We start from the raw sequence: 18,903 nt of genomic DNA on the forward strand, positions 1-18,903 counted from the left end.
AATCTGGAGGTCTTACTGTATCTCTATGAGGGATATTCATATATGATAAATTATATCAATCTCAAATCTAACACTATAACATTCTGATATTGGAAAGAAATATCGTCCATAATGTCATTCAGACTCAATCGAAACTACCGTACATTTTCACCCAGCAGTGACATTTCAATTTCCCAGTGCTAATAAGAATTGCACGGCCGTGATTAAGAGCAGAAAAATGCAGCAGAAAATCTGAGAAAGAGAGTGAAGGGTGATGGAAATAGTAGTGCTGAAATGAGCTTCTCTATTTCTATGAGGAACAACTCATAGAAAGATTCATTAAAAATTAATCTTGGGTTTGGAGACTTGAGGCCAGTGAATGCACACGCGTATCCATGTACCATTTGTCACTCTCTGATCAATATCTAGTAAAGGGAATTTTCGCCAAGGGCTCAATCTTTATTGTTGTTGCCTCAGGATGAGGCGTGTGCTCAGTGACAGGGTGGGTTTACTAATAATCTAAAGAAAAAACCTGCTGGGCCTCGAAAGGCTTCCAGCACTCATGCAAGTCTGTTTATGCTCCTAGGAGTCACTGCTTTGTTTCAGCCCTCCACTACCAGTTCTGTGATGATATGCCAAGGCCATGACGCCAGGACTTAATTAGGGACTTATTTGGGATGGAGTCAGGAGCTGAATCACTTTAAACAGGAGAGGACAAAGGCAAAAAGTAGGACAAGGTTTACCAAGGTTATTAGGGACAGACCAAGAAAAGCAGTGAGGCCTTTAGTGATGCTCTGGTTTCATGTAGAAGCACAGGGTGGAGGAAGAGTTCAGACCTATAGAAGGAAAAATAAAGAAACAGAAATAGAGAGCAGTGCTGGGAAGGCAAGACTAAAAGCATGGCAGTGAGAGGGAGAGACAGAAAGAGAGCAGCAGAGGCATGCAGAACATGCATGAGAATAAAGAAACTCAGCACCTTGTAATCAAGCATATTCATACCAAAGCTTCTACATCTGTGTGCTAAAATAGTCTACGGTGTTAAACTTCTATACTGTGTGTCCAATTGCAATGCTATCAGTACAATGTGTGTGCGTGTGCGTGCATGCATGCATGCAGGTCGCTCTAAAGTGTTCACTCACTGTGGTCGGGGACCAAGCCCAGGCCGGGTCGGAGCAGCAGGTGAACTTTGGTGCCCCCTGCTTGGATCAGTTCGATGGCCCGTGTGTGCGTGATGCCCTGGGTGGCCTCGCCATTGATCTCCACGATCTGATCTCCGACCTGCGACATGGAAGAAACAAGTATTTAAGTGCAGTACATGCAATTACCAATTAATACAAGAAACACCATTTCTCTTTCGACACAATCTGGGAATCGAATCAGGAAACACCCGCTTCCCTGAACCACTGCCGCCCCAGAGTTAAGTTAACACAAGGACCCTTACAGATCCATTGCACTCTCAGGGTTAACTAATGTACCTCGCTGTATGGTGAATCACAAAAAAAGCCCAAGCCCAAAATCTTGATATTATAAAAACTAGGTCTCCAGGAGTACATGGTTATAAAACATTTACAAACTTTGCAAAAGCAAAAATTAGAAAGTACATTTTAGTTTTTATATCAATGCTTTATTTTGCAGAATTGTGAAAAACAAATATCAATAATAATGAAACAGCAGATCTAAAATAGAATACTTTATTGGCAACGGTTAAGTACAGTATCGCCAATTAAATGCATGTCTTTCTCTCCCCTGTTTCCTCCACTTTTAATCCACTCTTTGTCAAATCCCGCCCCATTTTGCTCTGGTTACTAGGTGGGACAAAAAAGCCAGGGCAGACTATTTTTATAATGGAAGTAAATGGGGAAAAAAGATTTTTCATAGCCTCGTTATTGCTATTTAAAGTACCAAAAGAAAAACATCTAATTGATATTAATAAAAAAGGAACAAAAAAGTACAGTAGCTACATTGCAAAACAGGGGTTTTCCCCCGAAAATACATGTTTTAAGAACGAAAAGGACTTTGTCCCACTGCATAACTTCACCCCCGGTAGCAAAAGTGAATGATTTTTTCTGGTTGGCCAGTCAGGGAGTCTCAGGGACCAATCAGAAGGCTGACAAACGGTGAATTGTAAATAAAGGCAGAAAAGCCACCCCCCCCCCTCAAAAAAAGGCGCCAAAATGGATTAAACACAAGTCAAAAGTTCAAATCAGTCTTTGAAATGAGTGAAAATAATAAGTATTTAAAATAAAAATACTCAAGTAAAGTACAGATACCACTGGAACAGCAGATGACTTACATGTATCCTGCCATCTTTGAGGGCAGGTCCCTCCTCGGCTAGTCGTAGGATGAACAGGCCCATGTTATACTCCTTCCCGCCCCTCAGACTGAACCCAAAGCCGCGCTGGCTGCGCTCCAGCTCCACCACAAAACAGCCCTGTCAACACAGAGACGACCATATCGAGTTATAATAACACGGCACATTCAAACTTGTCATCGCCAACACATTTCTAGAAAGGTTGGGGACCTTTTACACACGTCAGGAGTTTGTTGATGTCAGCTGCTGTCTCAAAAAAAGGAAGAACAGGACAAACAAATAACAATACAGGGGATGTACGTGATATGCTTTTGTTTAAAAATGTGAAACTCTATATTCTGATAGCGATCATTGCTATAGTGTTTGTTCAGTAACAATAGTCTTCCCCATCTCTCCAGCTCTTTGGTAAACAGAAAACACATTTTTCAGGTCAGAATACAGAATGTTATCCAATCAGGAGAGAGAACTCCACAAAGATCATTATCAGCTGAACATGTATAGTGTTCCAGTTACAATCTGTCTTCTCGTTCTTTTGTTTCATCACGTCCAATTTCATTTAATCCTCCTGTATCCTGTTACGTATGACATGAGGTCTTCAACGTTTTCAGGCCAAGGACCCCTTAGTTGAGAGAGAGATGAAGCACGGACCCCCACAACCTTTTCATAGATTCCATAGTTTCATTGTTTGGCAGCACAATCATCAGTGTATTTTGGATTCAGGTCAATTTGTGTTTTCGGATATTTAACCACTTGAACTGTCAATACTTCTTCCCCTCTACACCAAACCTCTTTGCCGAAAATAGCCGATCTGCTATTTTTGGCTAAAGTTCTCAGAATCTGGTTAAGAATCTGGCTAAAAAGGAGATTTTTTTTCTTTCTTTCTATCACACAAAGATTTGGTGGACCCCTTGTAGTAACTTTGGGGACCCCCTAGGGGTCCCGGTCCCCTTGTTGTAGGCCCTTGCTGTATGAGTCATCTCTTTTGATTGGATGACATTGTTGTTGTCCCAGCCTGAAAATGTATTTTCTGCTTACTAAAGATCTGGAGAAACAGTCTCATTAAAAAGTTATTATTTAACACAATTTTTAAGCAACAATGCATTCAATCTATTGAATCTAAGAAAAGATTCCGCCTTGCACACATACAGTACAGTGTAACTGTGAGAACAAGTAGCATTTCTCATCACCTGTTTTGGGCCCGAGGTGATAATTGCTGGCCAGCCGACACCCTCCTTCTTATCATCCGACTCACCATTCCTGCCCCAACATACAGACACAATACAATGATCACACATTGCAGCATAAGCAACAGTAGAAACCAATACAAAAAATATATATAGCAGACACCTTTAATTTTAAGGACCCCCAGTAGGGGGGCCACAGATCCCCGATCTACACTGTAAAAATCCTCAGTGTTAATTTAACTCTGAGAGTGTACAAAATGGAACCAAATTATCCATTTGTGGTTCCATTTGTACACACAAAGTTACAATTTATGCATTTAGCAGATACTCTTATCTAGAGTAAGATGCAATTGGAAATTGCAAGTGTGGTTGCCGTGACACAAATTTAATTCATATAAATTAAACTATATAATGTATCTCTTAGCAAAATGCACGCATGCATGTCCTGATGAAGCCGGTCGATTTGACATATGGCCCAAGTGCGTGCCATCAAAACTGTGGGAGGAGTAGCGGGGCAAAAAGTTGTTTACTTAGGAGACAATGGAAGATGGAATAAAGTCCGACAAGTACAATAGTCTGGTTGCCCTACAGGGCCAACCACATTAATAATCACATAAATAGCAATGTAGTGCATCAAAGAAATGAGTATACTAGATAAACAATGAGCCTAGCATCTGTCTAAAAACAACATGTTATCTAAATCACATTATTAACAAGCAATCTATCGAAAAAGATGCGAGGTGAGGTGTGAGGTGGAGTCCGAAGAGGTCAGAGCTTCAGATTACGGCAGAAAATTAGCAGAGAATCTGCACTTCTGACTGCAATGGGTTTATCCAGTTTAGTTTGTCCAGTGTGTTTTAGGGAGGGCTCAGTCAGCATTCCTGGGTTAGCTGATCTACCCTAAGTGAGCAGGAGAAGTTGGAGGGTTGCATCAGTCCTTGAAGGTATCGGGATGCCGTGTGTGGTTTGTACTCCATACAGGCAGCAAATGGGAGCCAATGAGGGGTGCATAAAAAGGGGAAGACATTTGAAGATTTTGGCAGGCTGAAGACCAGGCATGGATCATTAGGAGGGGCTGAAGTGAGCACGCCAGGAGGCCAGTAAAGAGGGAGTTACAGTAGTGTGTAGTGTGAGATGACTGAGGCCTGGATAAGGAGCAGTCTCACTGGGTGAGACTGTAATCGAATGTTATGTAATCAATGTTTTCAGGCCAAGGACCCCTTGAGAGAGAGATGAAGCAGTGACCCCCACCACCTTATCATAGATTTCATATAGTTTCATTGTTAGACAGCACAATTGTCAGTGTATTTTGGAATCATGTCAATTTGTGTTTTCAGATATTTAACCACTTGAACCGTCAATATGTAAAAAACTTTCACTCTGTACTTTTTCCCCTCTACTCCAAAGCTCTTTGCCGAAAATAGCCGTAGTAACTCTGAGGACCCCCTGTTGAAGACCCCTATTATAAAGTGCAAATCTACAGGAGCGAGGGACCGTTGCAATGTGGTGTCTTGAATGATACAGTAAGACTAGCTACAGGCCTGTAAGGGTTTGGACCCCTGGTGGTCCTCGCCTCGGTACCTAATGTACCTAATGTACAGAAATGGTCAGCGACAGCATAATCGGAGCAAATATCTTGCTGTGTGTACGAGACCTTAGGGATTTGTTTATAGAAGGTATACAAAAAAAGATATCAAAAGGTACCTTAAAAGGGGCTTTAACAATACTTTCTCCATTGAAAAAAGGAGGGGTTGGTCTTTGAGATTATGGTCCGTAAGAAGATTGGGTTGTTCCAGATATGACATTCTGAAAAAGTAATATACTTGCTAAATGCCACTGGCTATCCATAATGACTGACTAATGACTTCCTCCAGCTCTATGAATGGACTTACATTTTGCCTCAGAAACTGGAACCATTCATATTTTGTCAAAAAGGGGGCATTAACTTTCTTACCATTAAAACGGGGTAATTGAACATCTTAGAAAAAGACAGGGACATTAAGTTCTTTCAGCACAAAAAACATGGACTTCTGTCCACCAATGCATGTACCTCAACATAGTAAGTACGGTTGCAACGTTTATTATTATAAATTATTTTCAAGTTCATAACCTTTTCAGTTCATCAAATAATCTTGAAGCATGATTTCTTGTCTTTTTATGTCTTTGTCTTTTTTATACAAAAACACAAAAATCAACTAAAACCATCGGTCTGATTAACACAAGCCCTATACCAAAAATAGATGATCATTTACAAGCTCATATAGTGCATAACATTCTCATTTTTACAATCGATGAAATCAATTAGTACAATTAACTGTTGCACGGTGCACCCTTAACGTAATACGTTATTTCTGTCAAGTGACGCTTCACACGACAGCCTTCATGTCCCTGCCCATTACGCTGCCTCCAATGGAACAGGCTTCATTACAACATGCAGGGCTGTGTCTCATTGCTCTCATTATACAGTGTGAGCAGGCCGCCGTAAATCCTTCAAAGCACCGCGTTGCCTTTCCGGTTCACTGGCAGACCGCTGGGGCATACTTTAATGCTTCACAGAGCTCATTACAAGGCCTTTGTGAGAATTTAGCTGCATCGCCACACTATCAAAAGAGCCTGGGCTTCCTTAGCAGCCCTGGTGCTGAGAGGAGTTGACGTACTGTACTTCATCATGCAGTCAAGATGACAGCATTGACCTACCTGGCCTGGGTTGACTTACACCACGTGTTGAGGATTATATATAATAACAATAATACTTTGTTTATATAGCAAAACAAAGTCCCCAAAGTGCCTTAAATAAAACAGAAGATGATTAAATACTATCATAGAATAAAATATAATCAGAAAACTAAAGAAGAATGAGGTGCATGCATGTTGAATGAGAGAGACAAACCAGATGAGAAAGGAAGTACTTAAGGGGGTGATTTGTATCTGCAGCAACATAGTACATTTTCGAGTATTTGATTCATACGTGAGCTTGTTGGTCTGCTATTTTCTGAGCGACGGCGCATAAATTAGGTTAAAAGTCTGACACAGGTAATCTCGCTTAAAGAGGAAGATCAAAGCGGAAAGTGAAGTCCGTAGCTCTCTCTCTCTCCTCTCTGCGGGGCTGCAGGAGAGATTTTCTCTATGTTTTCTGCATAACAGGGAGAGTGAGGAGAGCAGAGTCCTAACGAGAAGTGGTGGAAAGTAACATGTAAATACATGTACTCAAGTACTGTACTTTTTTTTAGGTGCTTTGACTTTACTTACTTCTAATATACTACATCTCAGAGGCAGCTATTGTGCCTTCACTATTTACTTCACTACACTTATCTGACAGGTTTAGTTACTAGTTACTTTGTACATTTATATTATGAATACAATCATACATTAACCACTTAAACCCTATTTTGGCTACAGTATTTGAAAATAGCTGATCTACAAGCTCACAGCGCATTTTATGAGCTTGTAGATCAGCAATTTTCTTTTCTGTTTTGATTCCAATACTTCTGTACTTTAACTCAAGTCAAATGTTTAATACAGGGCTTTTACTTTGTAACATCATTTCTATCTATCTATCATTTCTACATTGTGGTATTGCTACTTTTACTTTAGTAAAGAAAATGGAGTGGTTCTTCCACCCCTCGTCGTATCGAGGCAAAGTGTTGCATAAACCAGACCCCAGGACCGGGGATAATTTATGGCTCAGTGACTCAGCGGTGTCCACTCAACTCACTTTCAGTCTGATAAACAGGAGGTACGGCTATATACCGGTGAGTTTACATCCATTATGTGGCCCATGTTGGTGTGTGCGTGCGTGCGTGTGTGTGCATGAGTGTGCATGAGCGTGCATGAGCATAGCCCCTCTACCTGTCTGGATGGCTGGCAGGCTGCTGGCCAACAGCTCTGTGTTGTGAGGTCGGGCTCTGCTTGGCTGAACTGGTTGCGGATGGAGAACCAGCCTCTGTCCAAACACAACACAACACACACCAAACATTCAGAGGATGTCCAAACATCAAGGAGAAAACACAGGAGCACCGCTGTCTTGCAATCCACAATGGGATTACCACAGTACAGCATCCAATTGGCTTCATTGATTTTTTCATCCTAACACAATGACGTGATGTGGAGCTTTATCTATTCGAGACACTAGAGCTGCAACTATCGATTGTTTTCTTCTTGTTGAACCACTTATTTTTTATACTTTATAATAAGTTATTTTGTACTTCATCATACAATGGTGTCATGAATAATAGGGGCAATTGTGGAGCTATAAGCCCCTAGATCCACTATGTTCACCTTAACATTTGTATTAACCTTTGCCTATGGTAACATTCCCAAAATAGTGATCCATTATTAATCAATTATTTTATTAGATGGTCGATTATGAGATTATTTGGATTAACTATTTCACCCATACTATAAACTTCATTGTCTTACTCCTACAACATTCTGGAAGTCAACATGACTGGAGCGTTCCCATGCATCAACGTACCATCTTCAGGCACCACGGTGAGAGTGACAGAGGTGCCAGCCTCTTTGATGAGCTGGACTATGTCGTTATGAGACAGCTCCATAATGGACTGGCCGTTGACTGCAGAGATGCGGTCTCCCACCTTCATCTGACCCGTACGGTCCGTAGGACTGCCCTCGATGATCCTGCCAATCTTGTGTGGGATAACTGGTGCAGAAAACAAAAAACAAATTACAAACCTCCTTAGTTTTAATCAGGTTTCATACCTGATTCTATGAAGAGACCAAATCTAGTCACCAAAGGTGCGTTCGAAAATGCCCACCGTGGCTACCAGAGGCGCACTCACGTATTAGTTTGTATTGGCCAGTGCGCTCGGGGTGCCCAGTACTGTGTATTAGGCATCCTTTTTGGCTAGTCTGCTAGTCTTCTTTCTCTGCCTAGTCACTGCAAGAAAATGCTAATTTATTGGCGTCATCAGCAACAACGAAGGCTTCCGAGTGGAAACGAATGCAGCCGAACGGCAACAATTGTTGTTATCACCGCTGGATTCTTTACTTTCTTAATCGCTCTCAAACTTTTTTGTGGCATAGATTTTACTTTTAACGCTTTCAATGCCACCTTTTCACCACTAGAGGGCGCCCAGTGGCCATAGAAAACACCCATCCACAAGCGCTGTAACAGCACAAGCCCTGCGCAGCCATTACAAGCCTGAACACTTTCCTTTGTGTCATCAACAGGGACAGGATGAAGTTAGCTTGAAGTTAGCAATTGGCTACCAAGCATTTTAGAAGCCCTATTTTCGGCGATTTAGCCATGATTAAACCTTGCACACCTCATGGATATGCATGGAACAGAGAAAATGAGCTCTAAAGATCCTGGATTGCATTGGAGTGGATGGTAAATATCGGCGGCGCTACGCTCTCGTGGGCCGTGTAAACAGATGACGGCCGGCGGCCCGGCTCGAAAAAAATAAAATAAAAAAATAGAACTAGTTCGGGATAGGCACCCAGGACGGTCCAAATCATCCCGAACTAGTTCGGGATAGGCACTAAAGCAGTTAAGATATTTTAGGATAGTATTTAGTTGTATGAACGTTATATGTGTGGTCAATTCACCATGACAGAACCTATTTAAAAATATTGCCACAGGAAAATCTTGATAGTCCGAGGGCTGTTCCGAACGGGACCTCGGAACAGCACTACGCGCCCCCGGTGTGTATGCTTATCCTGGCACGATACACACCGTTGCTATGAATTCTCACCACATTGCAATGGTCCCTCGCTCCTGTAGATTTGCACTTTATAATAGGGGTCTTCAACAGGGGGTCCGGGACCCCTAGGAGGTCCTCAGAGTTACTACGGCTATTTTCGGCAAAGAGCTTTAGAGTAGAGGGGAAAAAGAGCAGACTAAGTACAGAGTGAAAGGTCAACGCTGAGGCATATTTTTAAATAGGCTCTGTTATGATTGAAACCTGCACTCTGTAGTTTCCAACCCTCGAATTGAGAAGGGGCTGTTGTCTCTGCTGCACTCATAACACTGACACAGATGATTGTGTGTGAGTCTGTGTGACTTTCGTACAGTATATCCTAATAATATATAGACGCTTTGTAGCTATAATAGCCTGAACGTTGATGAAATGTATTATTCTTTGTAATGCTAAAGAAAACGACAAGTGCAACCTGATTATATAATAACTTTCGTCAACTTTTGCTTCATGACTGGTTGTGTACGTCTGAGCTGCATTCAGTTAACATGAGAAGCTCTTTCATGTACTGTAGCTTTACCTTTCCCAATCTTGCCGATCTTGTTATTTCTGTTCTAAGAGCCAAGTTGTGTATGAAAAGGTTTATATGTGCTAAAGCAGCATTTCTCAAATGGAGGTACAGTACATGTACCCTAGGAGCATGTGGAGGTGCTACAGTGGATACATGAGACAAAGTGGAAAATGGACATATTTTACTGTTATGTGTAAGACAATGACAAACTTTCTGTAAACCTGCTTATATGTAAAATGTTCAATTAAATTAAATAAAAAATGCACAATGACATGGTGTAAGAAAGGGCCCTGAATGTCTCATCACCTTATTTAAAGGGCCACTTCACCTCTGGGACAACTAGATCTTATTTTATTGTTGTTTGGGACACACTCAACACAATCCTGAGTTATTTTTTGTATTCGATCGATGTCCCAAACAACAATAAAATAAGATCTGGTTGTACCAGAGGTGAAGTGGCCCTTTAAGGTGATTCTTTTTTTGCAACAAAATGGGTTAAAAATGGGAGTTAAATTTTGTGTCTTTATATCTTACCACCAGCTGGTGGCTTGTTCTTGGATGTGAGGATGACAAAGCCGAAGCCCTCATTTTCTTTCCGCTGCAGGGTGACATCGAAGCACTCCGTCCGACAGGGCTGGGCAGGCTGGCTGGTGCTGGGCCCCTCGATGCGAAGCGCCTTTGGAGAACCATTGACCAGGACAGAAGCCACCTGTGGGGGCTGCTGACTGCCCTCCTGCTCTCCACTGGAATCTGATAATACAGTATGACAACACAGGATGAACATGGGAATATTGGAATATTGAATACATCATTTGCGTTTGCAGACAACTATGGTACCATCAGTGGGAATGACACCATTTGTCATTTGTCTGGCATCGTTGAGATTCTACAACAAGCACTCCTAAAAATACCACTTGCTCAAAGCTAGATTCATTCATTTTTGTTTGTGAAATTTGAGGTATATTTGATCTACCGTATATTGGTGATCTTTGTCAGTTTGTTATTGTGGAATCGAGCTGATCTTCCACAATAAAAATCCATGTTGTGTTATTAGTTTTGTCGCGTCTGAGAATCACTTCATTCAAAGTGCAGCTTTGAAAAAAAAGCAAAAACACCTCAGTTCTGCAACATGATCAGGAAGGTTGTTTACGATATATCAAATCCAGGGTTCATTTCATAAAATGCTTGTACTATTTGTGGCTGTAAACAAGGCTGTGTTTAGCCGGGGTCTGTGCTGCTGAAATAGAAAATTCTGAATTATTTTTTTCCCCTCCTCGTTTGAGATGTAAATCAACACCGCTGGCTGGTCTATCTCAACTCCAATCAGCTTCACTAGACAAACACTCAGCTAACAATCTATGTTTACTCCCAACATCTTTCTTTTTTTGCCTCAACATGTACTGTAATCACCCAGTGACATTTGTCGAAACCAAAGCCAACCCAGTCTGGCCAATTACCATGCTCCTGTCCCTCCAGATGCAGTTATGCAGCAATACACCAGCACAAGCCAAGGTTCTAGATTGAAATGCCAACTTGTCAAACTTGCATTGTAGTTGATAATCTATGTAGAAAATTATGAATATATATTTAAGCTTATAAGAGTTTATAAAGATGGCTCTGTCTGGTCCTATTTATTATCATTACATTTGCCAAGTGTGAAGACAGAACAGCTGACACAGGTTTCCACTGTGACAGTACACAGTGTTATGACAATTTGTGAAACAGTGTCATGCCGAGCCATGCATGTATAGTATATGTGGTGGACAGTAACTAAGTACATGTACTTTAGTACTGTAGTGCAGTGGTGGGGTCCCCAAATTATTCTGGGGGTCCCCAGATGATCAACTTAATGTGCAATGTTGTTTTCTCACTCAACGGTGAACAAACCAACATAAATTAAAGTTGTTGTGAGGCGTTGTGAGCATGTAGATCTGCTATTTTCCCAATAGAACCAAAAGGTCTGCTATTGTATTTATTCAGCTCCTACCCCAGCGGAGTCTGGACTATGAGTTGACCTTTAGACTATAACATTGTAATGCTATGTTTGTCCTGGTGATGAAGACAACATACCACACTACTTTCCAATGTTTTCACTGTCCAAAGATTAGTCTCTCCATACAGCCTGTCACTCTGGTCGCACCAAAATGATGTAATGACAGTCCTTTAATATATCCCTTCCCCCCATTGCCCAGTGCCTTTTCAGACAGACAGACAGACAGACAGACAGACAGACAGACAGACAGACAGACAGACAGACAGACAGACAGACAGACAGACAGACAGGCGTAGGTAAGGCATGCCTCCTGGTAGAGATTGGCCCTCTACTGAGCACAGGTTTTCTAGTATTATATAGTGTGGACATTGTTAGCACAGTATACCACACTAACATTTACATTGCACATACTGTACATGTACAGTATAAGCATCTCCCAAAAATCCAATATTTTTGGGCAGACGGTCTACCTATAACAAACATCTAGATGTACAAAAAAAGGGAAATGTCAGGATAAAGATATATACAATAATATTAACACTCAGGATTTTGCTGTGTAAGCAGGGAACTGTTCATAAAAGTCTCACTGTCAAATGTCAAAAGCTGGGGCTTTACAACACAGAAATGCCTAGACCTGCGAAATAAGCAACTAAAAGTCAGCAGAAAACCCCTCTAATCATTCCTTTGTTAAGACTTAGCCCAAATGTAAGGGATCAGAGTGAAAATCCAACATCAGAGCCTTTCTTACAGGCCTTCCAGTAGCGTCCTGATCTAGGAAATTCGAGATCAGAATTTCTGCGTGGCTTGGTGTTTAGAAGCGTGGCTTGGTGTTTAAAGCCACAATACAGAAACTTTTTTGTAGATAAAATGTTATTTGAACCAATCTGTAATATGGTAGTGTATGTTATTACAATACAACACATATGCAGTGGTGAGAGAGAGAGGTGGTCTCTCTACTCTTCCTACTAAGACATTTCGATAATGATGTGCTTGAGATTGAGAAGAACACTACTGACAAGAGGTATTGTATGAATCTCCAAACGCGACAGCTCCCCTTCCTAGCAGGCTTCCCAACTTAGCTCAGCAGTAGAAATGTCATCCCTGTATGGAATCCTGTGTTAGTGTAGGACATACTGTACATCTTACGGAATGCAGCTGTAAAGGCCTCAGGGAATAAATATACGGTACTGTAAATATTTTGAGTTAATCCGCCTGGATCAGACCCACCTGTGTGTGTCAGTTTCCTGCGGACCGTGAGCATGACCTGACCGTTGCGGGCAGCATTGGTCATCAGATCCAGAACTTGTTTGTGGGATTTTCCCTTGACCGGCACGCCGTCTATACAGAGCAGCTCATCCCCTGCTCGCAGACGGCCGTCCTTCTCAGCGGCACCGAGGGGAACGATGGCTCCGATGTACACCTGCAGAAACCAAGGGGTAACGGCTTTTATTGCAGCCCACCATAGCTAAGACAAGAATAAACATTACCAATAACGTAGATAACTGTCAATTCTATATATTTCTTTCCTTTTAGCTCCCCTGTCAGTTTTATTCTTTTATCATTCCCTACTTTTCATTTGTGAACTTTCACATAAGGTTGTGACATGTGTGCACGTTTGCTTTCCTTTTTGCAGTTGGCTTTTTTTGGACCATACCCTGTCCCCCAGAGAATCCAACAGTTACAGGAATTCAGACCAGTAAGATTCCCTAATCGGGAGATAAGCGACCGTCAGGTCGCATGTATGCACAAATTGTCTTAGCAACCTCATGGTGGTGCTAAAAGATGTTGGCAGATGTTGTGGTTTGCCAGCCAAGGAGTGTGTGTGCAAAGTTTGGCATGGATAGGGGCAACGGTGCCGTAGATAAGAGTAGGGCCATAAGTGTGACGTAACAGACAGACGGAGGGACTGACTGATGGACTGACTGACAGACAGCTGGTGGAGGTTTTCATAGTAATTTGTGATGGTCGCAATAATGAAAATAACAGAAGTGATCAGACGTGGAATACAATCACACTCCAATTCTGCTCAGCTGTATTTATTGTGCTCAGACTCACGACACGTTGTGTGAGCTTTTGGATCAGCTATTTTTACCATGGGAGTCGAAACACTGTCATACAACTGCATATAAATTAGGCATCAGTGTACTACCAAGCTTACCGGCTGATCCGGTCCTTCGCCTCCAAGGACCCTGAAACCAAAGCCTGACTCCTGGTTCCTCTTAATGAACACGTCCAGGTCCTTGGTGTTGGGGGCTGGAGAAGGAATCAGAATTTAAATAAGGATTAAAGGAATATTAGGCCTGGAGGTCAAAACTACTCAACTGAGATTATTCATAATTTTGAAGGCCAAAAAATAGGTACTTCTAGTATGTCGCTGCAAATATATTATTTTCAGATTCCAGACATTCACCAAAAAAAGTGACTTTAAATGAATAATAAATAGAAGCATTACAGTATATTGTTAAATAAAGATTACTGCCGGGTAGAAACCTTGTATCTCCATTTTTACATACAAATTGTAGATCAGCTATTTTTGCTACTTTTGACAATTCTGGAAAGTGAAAATGGTTAAACCAATGAAAAGTAATAATAAGACCTTAAGACTAAATAATAACAAAATTAGATCCAATGGAACACAGGCTCTTTTTTCCATTTCCTGGAAAGCATAACCATTTCTGACAGTATAATCCACCCGACAGTAACGATAAGGCATTTTGGGGAGGTTGTGTGAACCAAATAAACGTGAGAGCCGATTCAGTGGCGTGTTTTTTGTATTGAACCTACGCTTGCTGTCCAACAGGGCCCTGGACTTGAGGTAGAGTTCGGAGGCGTCAGGTTTGGGAGAGGACGAGCGCAGCAGTGTGTTGGAATGAAAAGGCAGGGGCTGAGGGTGGTACTCTGGGGGGCTCAGGGTCTCCGTGCTGCTGGTACTCAGCTCCTGCCGTGGCTGCTGCTGCTGAGGCACAGGCTGGCCGGCTGGCTGGGCCACTGGGTGGGGCATCTGCTGGGGCATCTGCTGATGGGACGCGGCTTGGGACGAGGGGGCCGTGCACTGAAACACATACCAGGGTTCCCACAAATTTTTAACAAATGATTTCCAAAACTTTTCCATAGGTTTTCCAGAATATTTAACCCAATTTCCAGGACTATATAACAATAATTCAGCTCAATAACAGGTCGCTTACTCCTATGCGCAATGCAAGGTAGTGTATGCCAGTGGTTCTCAACCTTTTCAGGCCGTGACCCCCGAAATAATCATGTTTTAAATGGGGACCTGGCACCCTGACGAGCACTAAGAGTTGAGGAATTTTGTATAACACGGTTCTATTGTGAAAATAGCCGATCTACATGCTCACAATGTAGATCGGCTATTTTCACAATTTCTGCCTCTATATATTTGACAATTTGGCCCATGTTTAATTTGTAATTTCAGAGGTATTAACAAAATCAATAACCAAAGACAATGCATAGATATTTTTTCCAGGACCTTCCAGGACCCTTGATCAATTCCAAAACTTTTCCAGTACCTGAAAAATATTTGTATAATTTCCAGGAATTTCATGACCGTGGGAACCCTGACATACGCATGGGAAACAAAAGCTATGTTACATTCAGAAGAGTGACAGCTGAGCCAAAACTGCTGGGCCCGGCCGGCATTCATTTCTAACAATAATATTGTAACACGGAATTCACACTAGCAGTTGCAGTGATTTATTTTAGTTTGAATTTTAGAATTAGTTTTTTAATGGCTTATCCACGCCTATTTCAAACCACAGCCCACATCTGCTTGGCTGCAGCTTTGTCTTCAAAGATGAATTTTTCTCTACTTTGCTGCTCCACTTTTTGCTGTCTCTGTCTCCTGCTGCAGTGTAGAAAGTGACAGTCGATCCTCACCATAGGCAATACATGAACCTTGTCACTTTCTCAGAACACGGAAGTGGAGTACCGCTGCTGAAGTGAATTCGTTGTAATGCAAGTACCTGTGTGATGTACTGTAAGTTGGACGTTTACTTGAGAAGGCTAAAGTACAGAGTCCTATTGCTGTTTCAGCTCATCTATCGCCTTTTAAAGAGGCAGGCCTTAAGGAGAACTGCTGGGAACCAACTGTAGAACATCCTAACATCTTAGACACTCAACACAGGAGGATGTTAAGTTACCGTTTGCCAGGAACCAGGACATTTACCCCACAGTCAGCTCCAGATATACCAGTCATTCTCGCTAATGTGCTGAATAATGTAACTGCCTCTGTGCACATCAGGCTTCCTGGTGCTCGCGGGTAACCGAAGAAAAGTTGTAGCATTCTGTTAAATTATTCAGGAGTAGTCTTATCCTCTGCATATCCCTGCTTCAGCGTAGGCTTGAAGAACATCTTACAGTTAACTGGGCTGGGCTCCTTTGGAAGACGGTGGACTGCACTGAGATATGGTCTCTAAAGTTGTGAATTTGTAAGAGCAATTAGAAGAATTTCCAACAACTCACCGGCTTCAGTGATTTCACAGGAGAGGTCTGGCCTAGAGAGGGAGAGAGAGAGAAATAAAGAGATGAATGAATAATAATAATAATAATAATAATAATAAATAAATACATTAGAAAGTAGACATTTAATTCAAGATTCAATGTTTATCTTTCACTACTCGTTAAAGGTACACGCAGTGAAAAGTGATTATGCTAAGGTCTGTAATACTGTGCTAACATAACAACAATAATAATGAGGATGAATTAATTTACTAATAGTAATAAGAAAAGGATAGATAAAAAGAATGCCGCATGAGGAGTCCTATTGCAGCAATAAGCTTAGTGTCTGGTATATAGAATGTGCAATAAGGCATAACCATATACTTATTTGTATTGTGCAATATCGGTTAGAACAATCTGCACAGAAATGATTACAGTTCCAGGGCCAACATAATTTAAATCATTTATTTTTAATTTATTTCTGACAGCCGGCAGGAAACAGCTCTTGCTGAGCCTTTGAGCCCCGGGCTTTGGAACAACTTCTTTAATTGGAACAACTTTTATTACAGATTAAATATAAAGTATTAGGCTGAGACGGTACAACAGTGTCTCTCCTCTGGTTTCAAACTGGGATCAAATTGGCTGCTGTCCAAAAGCTCCATGTAGGACCCATATATATGAAATAAATCAATAATTCTCTAATAACTTCACAATATCTCTCTGCCCACTCTAGTTCTAGACAGAAAAGATATATATAGAGAGAGACATCAAATTATATGAAGTATGTTACAATCACACACAGAAGCATGCACGCACACTTTTGCAGTACTTGGAATTTCTTTAACCCTATCCAACTCTAGTCATGTTGTGACATAACTCAGTCAGTAGGTGGCAGTGTACTCCAGCAGCAGTATGGCTCATTATGCCACAACAGGAGAAGACATATTTTGCCATGGGCACCCACAAATATGCCATTCTTTAGGCTTTACCGAAACCCTGTCCCATATTTGGTGTTAACAATACCTGCAAGGTTGTTCATTGACACATATCCTCAGTTCCAGAGACAATGTACGATCATTCTGCTGGCAGAGGTACTACTGTATGAAAGAACACGTTGCTTCTACTGCATGTCTTTTGAGTACAGTTATAAAACATGAGCTGGTGAAAGCTCCCACTTGACAAATCCTAACCTTATTGCACCATGGGGAGTCGGTGCCTCTACAGTACATATCCCTTAGGGTACTGACTTACAAAACAGCACAAGAGATCATTTCTCTTCACTGCCATCATTGAAGGTGAGCTTTAGCCGCTGGCGAACAGGGAAGCCCAACTTAATCCTGCGGGTAGCCCATCAGAAGTGTTTGTGTTCAACCTGGAAGGATGTGATCTCCACTCTGCTTCATTTAATGTTCAGCCTAGCAATGGATGAAAAATGATTCCATCCCATTTCATTCATACAACTCATCCAATACACTGATTAATATTTATAGCAGGAGCAAAATACCCATAATGTGAGTAAGATTGTTAACGAGGACAATTTAACATTCCACTGCTCCCTCTCTCTCGCTCTCTCTCTCACACACACACACACACACACACACACACACACACACACACACACACACACACACACACACACACACACACACACACACACACACACACACACACACACACACACACACACACACACACACACACACACACACATACACACACACACACACACGCATGCAAGGACAGCGCACACATCCACAGCAGGGAGGGCTACCAGCAGCAGCACGCGTCCAGGACAAGCCCCTGGAGCTCAGAGTAGAGCCCGCCAGAGAACACCTGATACGTGGGTGCAACCCTGGATCTCCTGAATCTAGGCTACTGCACTGCAGTGTAGGACAAAATGGAACAATCCTGGCCAACCAGTAACACAGACCTCGTCTTTGAATGTGACAGAAAGGCTGTGATCACAGTGTGTCCCCCCGCCCCCCCAGCCTGCCGTCGTCCATCGGATGGATTAATTCACTCATCCGCGCATATCTGTCTCTTATGCTCCGTAGGACACTGTGTCCATCCACGCAGCAGGTGGGCCAAACCACCATCTTTCTCGTTAGGCTGCCCTCAGCGGAGATGGCCATGGCCATGTGTGCCTGCCCTGCTGTTTGGGAAGGTGCACTGGGGGTGGCAGAGAGTTAGTGTGGGCCAGAGCATGAAATTGCTTTATTGGGGTGGGTTAGCGTGGCCAAGCAAGGGCAAGCTGGCTGGGGGCCCGAGGGGCCAGAGGATGCATATCATCACAGCACAGCAGAGTATTTAAACATGCTGGTCAGGCCGGCCATTCAACTGCTCAGTACGTGATTACATCTCGTCACACCTCCACTGCTTAATGATGTACCTAAAAATCCAACTATGGTTAAAAGGACAATGCTGCGGTCTCTTGTTCTCAGTCAACTCATTAACCAGTTACCACTTAACTCATACCCTGCCAAAAAATCGACTTCTATAATAAAATCTACTTTTCTTTTTTATTATTATTATTATTATTTTTTTAAATCTTTTTTCAAAAAAAATATTTGGACCTCCAACAATGTACTAGGCATGATCGCGATCGCGAAATTGCATGTTTAACCCCCATACCAACCCCATCTTTCAAACATGACAGCCATGTTTGTTTACATTTGAAGAAAACATAAGGGCTGCAGTGCTATCTCCTGAATGCCTGAACGGATTTCCAAGCGGATTCTTTGGTTTGAAAGCTG

General features: G+C 42.0%; 1 protein-coding gene across 2 annotated transcripts in view; it reads right to left on the bottom strand.

The window, feature by feature from the left end:
* Window positions 1-18,903, bottom strand: part of magi3a (membrane associated guanylate kinase, WW and PDZ domain containing 3a) — a 173,586-nt gene that overhangs the window by 3,837 nt on the left and 150,846 nt on the right. For both annotated transcript variants that reach the window (XM_080733751.1, XM_080733752.1), the window contains exons 11-20: window positions 16,175-16,206; window positions 14,480-14,747; window positions 13,854-13,948; window positions 12,923-13,115; window positions 10,237-10,452; window positions 7,949-8,134; window positions 7,324-7,417; window positions 3,478-3,547; window positions 2,273-2,410; window positions 1,119-1,257 (exon numbers count right to left, since the gene is read on the bottom strand). In XM_080733751.1, coding sequence (XP_080589877.1) covers window positions 1,119-1,257; window positions 2,273-2,410; window positions 3,478-3,547; window positions 7,324-7,417; window positions 7,949-8,134; window positions 10,237-10,452; window positions 12,923-13,115; window positions 13,854-13,948; window positions 14,480-14,747; window positions 16,175-16,206 — 1,431 coding nt within the window. The remainder of the gene's footprint in view (window positions 1-1,118; window positions 1,258-2,272; window positions 2,411-3,477; window positions 3,548-7,323; window positions 7,418-7,948; window positions 8,135-10,236; window positions 10,453-12,922; window positions 13,116-13,853; window positions 13,949-14,479; window positions 14,748-16,174; window positions 16,207-18,903) is intronic.

This window comes from Nannobrachium achirus (genome assembly GCF_963921795.1).
Source record: "Nannobrachium achirus genome assembly, chromosome: 9".
Classification (NCBI taxonomy): Eukaryota; Metazoa; Chordata; class Actinopteri; order Myctophiformes; family Myctophidae; genus Nannobrachium; species Nannobrachium achirus.